This window comes from Bufo gargarizans, chromosome 4 (genome assembly GCF_014858855.1).
Source record: "Bufo gargarizans isolate SCDJY-AF-19 chromosome 4, ASM1485885v1, whole genome shotgun sequence".
Taxonomy (NCBI): Eukaryota; Metazoa; Chordata; class Amphibia; order Anura; family Bufonidae; genus Bufo; species Bufo gargarizans.
The window spans coordinates 270,544,895-270,555,639 of NC_058083.1; the positions used below are offsets into that span (position 1 = coordinate 270,544,895).

General features: G+C 48.1%; 1 protein-coding gene across 8 annotated transcripts in view; it reads right to left on the reverse strand.

Annotated features, from left to right (window-relative positions):
• LOC122933637 (synaptotagmin binding cytoplasmic RNA interacting protein) overlaps positions 1-9,504 on the reverse strand; it is a 39,457-nt gene extending 29,953 nt beyond the window's left edge. For 6 of the 8 annotated variants that reach the window (XM_044288537.1, XM_044288536.1, XM_044288535.1 and 3 more), the window contains exons 1-4: positions 9,319-9,473; positions 8,622-8,781; positions 4,079-4,197; positions 2,261-2,368 (exon numbers count right to left, since the gene is read on the reverse strand). In XM_044288537.1, coding sequence (XP_044144472.1) covers positions 2,261-2,368; positions 4,079-4,197; positions 8,622-8,769 — 375 coding nt within the window. In that variant the 5' untranslated portion in view covers positions 8,770-8,781; positions 9,319-9,473. Of the gene's footprint in view, positions 1-2,260; positions 2,369-4,078; positions 4,198-8,621; positions 8,782-9,318 lie in introns of all 8 variants that reach the window. The other 2 variants (XM_044288539.1, XM_044288538.1) reach the window with 2 other exon arrangements.
• Between the last annotated feature and the right edge of the window lie 1,241 nt (positions 9,505-10,745).

Consider the following 10,745-nt stretch of genomic DNA (forward strand, 5'->3'; position numbering starts at 1 on the left):
TGAAAGAGGGCGCACCGCACAGCCACCGCTTCCATTCACTTCAATGCGGCCGACAGAAATGGCCGAGCCAGCGTTCAACTATTTTCAATGGCCCCACAGAAACTGAGGGCGGCTGCGCATGCACTCTCCTTCACTTTGCAAATTCAGTTTACGTTAGGGGCGGGTTTCACCTCTCAGACAATTGGGGCTTGTGCAGCCACCGCTTCCATTCATTTCTATGGGGCAGGCAGAAATAGCAGAGCCAGTGCTCAGCTATTTTTGTCAGGGCCAGATAGAAATGGAGGGCCGCTGTGCATGCCTAGTGCACCCTCCGCCACTTTCGGGGCTCCGTTCTCAGTGTAGGTGCTGATCCCAGCTGTCGATATGCGCCCCACTGTCTGATATGGAAATACACGTTTAACTGTGCCAAAATGTAACTAGCTTTAGAGAGGTCATCTGTGCCTGGCTCTTCAAACAGCATGAGCATGAAATAAATCTGTATAAATAGATAAGATACATAGTTTAAAATCAGGCCTCAATGGTAGAATCGCTGGAAGAAAATAAATAAATAAAAAACAGGTCGTACACATCAGACCAAATATCTCCTTTAGTGCGAGTTCCAATTTGAGCAAATCTGTAATGGCAGTATGTTTGTTAGATGAAGTGAGGTTGTGTAGGAGCTGGGGTGCTATGTAAATGACCTTTCCTCCATGGTCCAGTACTGACACTGTCGATGACTGGGACAAAGAGTCAAAGGAAAGTAACCAACAAATGCCTGGCAAACACAGGAACTCCGGGACTGTTAGAAAAGTACCCCCTGTGGCTACCTCACAAAGACCACACCAAGAGTGTGCCAAGCTGATATGACAAAGGGGTGACTATAGAAACTAAAATAAGATAGTTTGTATTACCTTATGGCCACTGCTTAGTTCCACTTGTATTACTTCTTAGTCCCAATGACTTTACTATTATTCTAAAATGTGTAAAAAAGGAAAAATAAAGAAAATCCCTTCTATAAGTCGGTGTGTCCAAACTTTTGACTGACCCTGTACATCAGGGAGATTGCGTAGGCAAAGATCCCCAGTGGGGAAGCAGCTGTCAGCAAATGTTAATCGAGCTGCTGACAAAAAGGAGGGGGCGCTTGCCTTTAAAGGAGTATTCTGGTTGTCAGAAGGGGATAATTATCGGATCAGTGGAGGTCCTACCGGTGGGACCCCCACCAATCACAAGAACGGGGAACCCGTAAACCCCTGCAGCCCCCCAAAATAAGTGGCTTGGCCGGTCGGGCAGGTGTGTGGCTGCTCCATTCATTACTATGGGAGCTCTGGAGATAGCCGAGTATAGCGCTTAACTATCCCCTGAATTCCCATATGGATGAATGGAGAAGCCATCCGCATGCCTGACCGGCTGTTCCATTCATTTCAGGGGGACTGTATTAGGGTTACGGGGCCCCCAACAATCTGAATACTACTTTAAGCAATTTCAGCCTAAGCATTGTCTTGTGTACATTTTGAGGTTTTCCTCACCACACCATGGAATGTTGTGTGCCCGTTGCTGTATTGAATGGGACCACAATCATGGAGATGCGGAACGGAAGCACGGATCAGAAAACTACAGAGTGCTTCCATGGCGTTTCTGTCCGTGCCTCTGCACCGCAAAAAAAAAAAATAATATATTACTTTTTTTGCGGTGCAGCCGAATCACGGATTCATTTACGGGTCTCGATCCGTCCTGCCGCACAGACGTTAGCCGTGCATTGGGGACTGCAAACTGCGGTCCCCAATGCATAACGTTCGTGGGCAAGAGGCCCGATGACTTCACAGTGGGAGAAAATTCTAAGTGGAAGGTTTAGGTATAGGAAGTTTCTGGCTCAGCTTTCCACATAAATGTTCTCCCTAGGCACAGCTACAACGTTCAGCACTATACAAGGAAGGGGGTGTGGAATGCGGGGCCCCTTTATTTAGCTCATTGGTGAGGGTTTACCCAGCCAATTAATTGAATACTGAGGGCCTAAGCACAGGCCCTTAGTATTACAGTCCCTAAAAAAACCTGGTAAGAGGAAAAAGCCAAATGCTAATGTTGGCAAAGGATTTTTTTTCTCATGGACCCACCGACATCAGATTAGGCCGCATCACGATTAAATTTTTAAATATATCCCGACTGCTCCCAAAAAATATAATTCCCATCAGCGTTTACTTGAACAAGTACCACATAAGTCACATTATTCAAAATTCTGGAACTGGAAGAAATATCTGAAAAAAAAACAAAAAAAACCACATGCCTTTATTTTGGACTCATCTGGTCCTTTACTAGAATCCGCAACTTTGGTCCCTTGTTTCTCTCGCTGCCTGTAGGTCTTCATGACTCCACATAAAAAGGCACTTTTATTCTATAAGACAAACATAGAAAGAAAAATAAGGAACCACAAACCAGATGGAATTTAGATTTAGCGCATACAAGAGGGAAAAAGGGGAAATGTTATGTGACGACTGCTTCTTAATGGAGTCTTCCCGGACTTCGATATCGACGAGTGATCCATAGGATAGGTCATCGATATCAGTGAAGATGCCAGGTTGTCAGACCCCCACCAACCTGTGACTGGAAGCTGAGCTGAAATAATCCAGAATGGCCACCAGTGCTCCCTCTATGCCCCATACAAAATGTTCTTCTGACAACCTTACCCAGTACTGGGCCACAATGCACAGGCCACACTGAGGTAACACCTACTACATCATCTGCACTGTCTGTGGCGTTACAAAGGACTGCAGGTCAGTTATCACTGCCATCTGTGTTCTCAAAATGGCGTCCATAAAAGTCAGAGATGGGAATACCCCTTTAAATGATGGCCACAAGGTATTGCAGGTTTACATGGGAATGCACCCTTAATGACAGATTGCTCAGCAACTGCAAAGGCTTAGAGGGAACACAGTCGGCCGTTACACACATTACAGAGCTGCCTGCTTCAGGCTCTGACGCCATGGCTTCAGCTATAAGCTGATCAGTGGAGGTACTAGGGGTTTGACCCCCTCCCCTCACTAATCTTATATAGATGACCTTCCCCAAATATAGGCCATCAATATCAAAGTCCCCAATAACCTGTTTAGGACAATGGTTGCACAGGTACAAGTACCATATACATAAAGAGGATACGCATGCATTAGGCGAGAAGTCGGAGGGATGTTACCCAGAATACCTCTTTTCATGTCCAGCTCATTTTAAAACTATGGGTGGAATTTGTGAAGTCCTGAATGCTTGCTCTCACCACTTAGCTAGGAGTATGTATATGCAAGACTTAAAGGATAGCTAGCCGAGGGGCTGCTCGGAGTGCTCTGACCCTCCAGCGTCTGGAGTATGGATCTGAACTCCACATACTTGCCCAAGGGGCAAAGCGTTTAGAGCAAACTTTCTGCAAATGTGTTTTTTTTCTCCCAAAAGTTGTATTTACCCTCCAGTGTGGTGAAGGCATGAAAACTGGCATAACATCTCTATACGATAGTGTTCTCCGGTACTTTGGATTGGTGAATATTAGATCAGCAGGGGTGCGACTCCTATGCAGTGGACAGAGCTGGTTACAGGGGTGCCACCGAAGAGAATGGAAGCAGTGCTGCAGTAATCAGACCCTCGCCAATCTATATAAAAGTCCAGAGAACCCCTAAAAAAGGTGATGCTTGATACATTTAGCGCAAATTACACCAATGGAGACTTGAATAATGCTGGCCTGGTGAATTCCATTTACTTTATCTTGTAGACAGATCTGTTTTACATTTTGATGAAAGAATTGTTGAATTGATGTTTCGAAAACTACACTTTTTCACCTTATAATAGGAAATTCAACTATTTCATTTTTATTTATTTTTTTAACTATGTAGATGGCATGAAAATCATTGAAAAATTTAAATATACTACATGCAAACTTTAACAAAATTTTAATGAGTGAAAGAAACAGAAAATCCGGTAAAAGTCAAAGCTACACAACCATTTTAAGTGCATATGAATGGGGTTCCACAAAGCACACAGGCCGCAGAATGTAAAAATCTACCGTACCTTCCATTTACCAAGAAAAAAAAAAATCTCCTGAATATTCATGTTACAAACTTACCTGTACATGCGAGAGGTCACTATCCTTAAACTGCTGTAGAACGGCTAATGCACCCTCTTCATTGAATTCCTTCAAAGCTTCAATAGCCCGTTCATCTAGATCACTATGTGCCACTAAGCCTGCAGAAAAAAAATACACGCATGTCAAAGAGCCTACCAGCTTCAACAACAGTCAAGTACATTCTTGTGAAGCAGGGATGCTTTTCACCTGGCAGCACTTAGGGGTTTTGGTGCCCTATCCATCAGGTCATCATTGTCTGAGGGCACTGCTGATCGGCGGTCTGAAGGAGCCACTGCTCGTCATTGTATAGCGACTTTTCAAGGGACTGCTACTCAATCACATCAAGTGAGTGGGAGCTGTTTTTGTGGTCGGCACAGACAATCTGTTATTACCTGAGGATAGGCTATATTCTGATGATACTCCCCAATGACATCTATACCCATAAAGTGTTAAAGAGGTTCTGCAGTTCTTTTAAACTGACGACCTATCCTCTGGATAGATCATCAGCATCTGATCAGCGGGGGTCCGACACCCGAGACCCCTGCCGATCAGCTGTTTGAGAAGGTAGCGGCGCTGGCAGTAGCGCTAAGCTCTCTTCACTTGAATGGAGCTTAGCCGCGCCCAAGCCAGTGATACTAGTCGTGACGTTACTGGGCCTGCGGTAAACAGCGAGAAGGTTGCAGAGCTACTGCCAGCACCGCTGCCTTGTCAAACAGATCAAATGCTAATGATCTATCCAGAGGAGAGGTCATCAGTTTAAAAGAACTGCAGAACCCCTTTAGGCCGAATGCACCCGGCCGTGAGCGGTCCGTGGTAACATGGCCTGGATTCCGGCTGCGAGCAGGAGCGCACGGAGTCACTGGTTGCTATGACGCCATGCGCTTCATGCCGCCGCTGTACTACAGTAATACACTCGTACATAGTAACCAGTGACGCCGTGAGCTCCTGCTCGCAGCCGGAATCCAGGTTGTGTTACCACGGACCGCTCACGGCCGTGTGCATTCGGCCTTAAGCTGCAGTTCTGTGATGACAAATTGTATCAGTCCCTTGCCAGCATTTCTAGCCCAACTGTTGGACTCGAAAGGACAAACTGATCCCAGCTTCCGAAGAGCTCTGTAAGGAAGGAGCTGAACCAAGATCTGCTCCTTAGCCAGTACAGAAACATTTTGGGGTTTTCCAATACAAACATTCATGACACTTGAAATTTCTTAAATGGGATTTCAAACAGGGAAGGGCAAGAAAAATATCTGGCCCCCATGGTCACTACCATTCCTCCAGTTCTGGTGTTACATGAAATGGCAGCTGCTGATTAGCAGGGCCTCCTCCAGAGACTACGCCGTCACATTCTGTTAAAGAGGACCTGTCACCATGAAATGTAATCTTAAAGCAGGAGGAGCTGAGCAGGAAGAACAAATCAGTCTGATCCTTAAGGGGGCAGAGGTGACCCTAACATACAACAGGATCTCTGTTATCCCCATGGAGCACACTGGATAATAAATGTGACATCACTGGAACTGCACTTTACACCAGGGCGGCTGTGGGGCAGTGGTCATGAGTGATCTCCCACATCCATTTCTTGACAGGTGTGGGTAAGGAGCTTACACTAGAAGGCAGGACTGACCCCCACACCAGGGCGGCTGTGGGGCAGTGGCCATGAGTGAACTCCCACATCCATTTCTTGACAGGTGTGGGTAGGAGCTTACACAAGAACGCAGGACTGACCCAACACCAGGGCGGCTGGGAGGCAGTGGCCATGAATGAACTCCCACATCCATTTCTTGACAGGTGTGGGTAGGAGCTTACACAAGAACGCAGGACTGACCCAACACCAGGGCGGCTGTGGGGCAGTGGCCATGAATGAACTCCCACATCCATTTCTTGACAGGTGTGGGTAGGAGCTTACACTAGAACACAGGACTGATCCCAGACCAGGGCGGCTGTGGGGCAGTGGCCATGAATGAACTCCCACATCCATTTCTTGACAGGTGTGGGTAGGAGCTTACACTAGAACACAGGACTGATCCCAGACCAGGGCGGCTGTGGGGCAGTGGCCATGAATGAACTCCCACATCCATTTCTTGACAGGTGTGGGTAGGAGCTTACACTAGAACGCAGGACTGACCCCAACACCAGGGCGGCTGGGAGGCAGTGGTCATGAATGAACTCCCACATCCATTTCTTGACAGGTGTGGGTAGGAGCTTACACTAGAACACAGGACTGATCCCAGACCAGGGCGGCTGTGGGGCAGTGGCCATGAATGAACTCCCACATCCATTTCTTGACAGGTGTGGGTAGGAGCTTACACTAGAACACAGGACTGATCCCAGACCAGGGCGGCTGTGGGGCAGTGGCCATGAATGAACTCCCACATCCATTTCTTGACAGGTGTGGGTAGGAGCTTACACTAGAACGCAGGACTGACCCCAACACCAGGGCGGCTGGGAGGCAGTGGTCATGAATGAACTCCCACATCCATTTCTTGACAGGTGTGGGTAGGTCATGAACATCACAAAGCGCTGTGGTAAGAGTGAGGCAATGTAGCATTTCCTATTAGTTTCTGGTACTTCTGCTGCCAAACCCTTTAAGGCCTTGGAAACCCCATTATGTGAGCCCCACCAGTATACATTTTCAAACATGACTCTTAGAGACACATGAGCATTGAAGCGGATGTGTGGGCGTTTTATAATGTCCTACGTAAGGGCAGCATACTACAGCTATGGGTCCAAAACTCCTACTAGCCAAAATGCCACTAATTTCCCTGAAATGGTTCAGCGTGCACTCTCCGTCTATACAAACTATGGTGCTGCTGCTCCTCCCAACAATGTTACAGGAGCTGTCTGCCAAGAACACAAAACAAATCCTAGCAGTATACTAACCTGTCCTCTCCGGTGCACCCCCAGCCTCTGGGCTGCTCTCACAAGACATGTACACCAGGAAAGCTCCCGACATACACCCTAAATGTGTCCATTGGGTTACATTAGCCAGAGGGAGCAAACAAAGTGCTCTTTTGGCCTCCGTCCGGCCAGTACAGGGAAGTCCTCTCAATGTATTCCACCTCTGGTTTGTAGGTGCACATCGGGGAAAACGATGAGTATCACATGGTTGTTTCATCTTGCAGTTAACTAAGGCGAGATGAGACTAAACCCTGACCATCAGCTGGCTGAGCGCCGTTTCAGTAGCGGGGCACAGCAAGCTGCCCCGTATGCTGGGAAACAGCACAGCGCTATAGCGTTTCAGTCAGTCCCAGGCACCGCAGTGGACGCTACTGAAACAGTGCAGCACCGGCCCACTCTGATGTTCCCCGACCACCTGTCGGTCAGAGCTTAGTCTCAGCTCACCTTAGTAATGGCAAGAGGATACAACCCCTCTAAGGAAATTATGTAATTGACACATTTTTGACACCTTCATACACAAGCCACAACGTGTTAAGATGACTTATCATTAAAACTGCTCGGATATGTTCACACAGCTCAGATTTGCCTATGGCAAGTCTGACATGCTGTACTAGAGGATTGGCGGCAGACACTCCGATTTCTGCTGCCGGTGTGCCCAGTTTCAACCTGGTATAATATTAATGCAGATTACTCTATATTTTCCTCTGCATAGTTTCAGGTGAATTACAGGTATAGGTTGTCGCACTTCAGTAACGGGCATTTATCATGTAGAGATAGTTAATACAAGACACTTACTAATGTATTGGTATTATCCATATTGCTTCCTTTGCTGGCTGGATTCATTTTTCCATCACATTATACTCTGCGTGTTTCCATGGTTACGACCACCCTGCAATCCAGCAGCAGTCATGCTTGCACACTGTAGGAAAAGGCACACCTAGAGCGGCATTTTTTCCCTACAGCGTACAGACACGACCACCACTTCTGGATTGCAGGGTGGTCGTAACCATGCAAACAAGCAGTGTATAATGTGATGGAAAAATGAATCCAGCCAGTAATCTGGACAATAATATTAGATTAATGTCCCCTACATAATAAGGGTCCATTCACACGTCCGTAGTGCATTGCGGATTTGCAATACACCTGGCCGGCACCCTCATAGAAAGGACTATTCTTGTCCGCAATTGTTCTATTTTTTTTCCCCCCCAGAGCCGCGGACCAGAAGATCGGCGGCACGCTCCGGGAAATGCGGAGAGCACATAGTGTGCTCTCCGCATCCATTCCGTCCCCATAAAGAATGAATGGGTCCGCACCCGTTCCGCAATTTGCGGAACCATTATTACAGATGTGTGAATGGAGCCTTAATGTCATTTGCTGAAGTGACAACCCTTTAACGAGCCTGGCATTGGCTATAGAATATAGATGGAATCCTGAAGTGTGAACATAGCCTTACAGTGCAAACCCAGTCACCGGTAGAGATTCCCTGACACCCACCAGAGACCTCAAGCAGCGAAGGGGTTGGCGGCACCCACATTATATCTGCAGTTCCCATGTTTTGGAAACCACAAAAAGTTGCTAATTTAGACAAAATCCAATGAAGAAAATAAAGCCAAAATAGAAGCGTTTTTTTGCAAGAGCCAAGTCTTACCTGAAATGTAAATATCATCTAGTTTTTCAGCAACTTTCTGTGGTAAACCAGCATCAAGCAGAGTCTGCAAATGCTCTGATTGGGCTACTGCAGCATAAGTATCCATGGACTCTTCTGTACCATTGCCATTTACATGTTCAGCGGCCATATCTCCAGATATCTGTGCAAATAATAATCAGGGTCAGTAATGGCGACTATTGTGCATGCATAAGAACAGGGCAGCTTTCTGTCGGGGCCCGCACCGCTCTCCACACGGGCAGGGAACAAAGCGCCTCTTCCTACTCCCCACCCACAGCACGGTGCTAGGCCGGGGCCGGAGCCTGCTGCAAACACGTGCTCTGCTCCTCCAGCGGCAGGCCGCGCACACAATGCCAGCACAGCAGCCCCTCCATGCCAGACAATGGGTGCCCCGCAGCAGAGGGGGTGCCCGCGGAGCCTCCTCCACACTGGCTGCCTATTCCCTGGAGCTGCGCTCCTGCGGTACCGCACGACCGCCGCGCGCCCGCCATGCTGCTTCCACCATTCCAGCCGCCCTCACTATAGGAAGGCCGGAAGAGTCCAAGGCGCTGCACACAATGCAAAGCCTTCCCACCCCGCCGCCGCCAACGTGCTCCTGCTGGAATCCATTTTCCACAGTTGCCGGCTCCGGCCGCAAAACGAGCGTGACAGGGATCCGTATCCGCCGCCGGCAGCTTACCTGTCCCGGTCCGGGCGGGTACTGGCTGTGTCCGGGCTGCCTACTCTGTTCCTGGGGGTCAGGGTGTCGGACGAGCGCGCCCCTCGTGTGGTTGCAGCAGCTCCTTGTCCGGTGGAGTGTGGCTGTTGTAAAATGGCGGCCGAGAGAGCCTAGCTCACGCCGCTGGCAGCCAGTCCCACCCCTCCGTCGTGCGCGCGCGCGTGGCTTAGCGAAAGGCTGCCATTCATCTCCGGGGTTTCACGAGCTGCCCCTGCCCGCTCCTGTGGCCCTCCTATACCGGGGAGGAAACCCCGGTGATGCGGCCTCTACTTCACGGTGCCGGGAGATGGAGCGGCTTCTTTCCTGCTCTGTTCACACGGAGCCCTCTGCCTGCTGGAGAGAAGGACTCCTCGTGTTTTTTTTGGATGGGGTTTATAGTCTGAATTTCTGATGCCGTTTTTCATGCGTTTTTGACCCTGCCCATTTCAGTGGGGAGTTTGGATGTGGAATATGCACCAAGAATGAACTGCACTTATTTTTTTTGTACTAAAACGCTATGGTGTAGCACACCATAGACTATCCAAAACTTTGCACAACCCGTTGCAGTTTAGGCTACTTTCACACTAGCGTTCAGGTGTCCGCTTGCGAGTTCCGTTTGAAGGCTCTCACAAGCGGCCCCGAACACATCCGTCCAGCCCTAATGCATTCTGAGTGGATGCGGATCCGCTCAGAATGCATCAGTCTGGCTGCGTTTGGGCTCCGCTCAGCAGGCGGACACCTGAACGCCTGGCCGTGTGGAGGCAAACAGATCCGTCCAGACTTACAATGGAAGTCAATGGGGACGGATCCGTTCGAATTTGACACAATATGGCTCAATTTTCTAACGGATCCGCCCCCCATTGACTTTCATTGTAAAGTCTGGACGGGTCCGTCTGCGGCTACTTTCACACTTAGAATTTTTTCTACAATATAATGCAGACGGCTCCGTTCTGAACGCAAGTGTGAAAGTAGCCTTAGTTGTACCCCTTTTGTCATGCGACTTATTGTTGTGTAGCCATACCCTAAAACCACCAGTGGAAAAAGTGCTTTCTAGATGAACAGTTTTCACATTGAAATCAATGGAGAAGATTTGAAGGGATTTTCAACACTGTTTTTGGGTCAAATATACCCTAAGGGGATGTTCACACTAGGGCTTTTTTCAGCAGTTTTGGTACAAACAGCCGCCTTGAAACTTTGACAAATATCCACTAACAGCTGCATCCATATACAGTTGCAAGAAAAAGTATGTGAACCCTTTGGAATGATATGAATTTTTGCACAAATTGGTCATAAAATGTGATCTGATCTTCATCTAAGTCACAACAATAGACAATCACAGTCTGCTTAAACTAATAACACACAAAGAATTAAATGTTACCATGTTTTTATTGAACACACCATGTAAACGT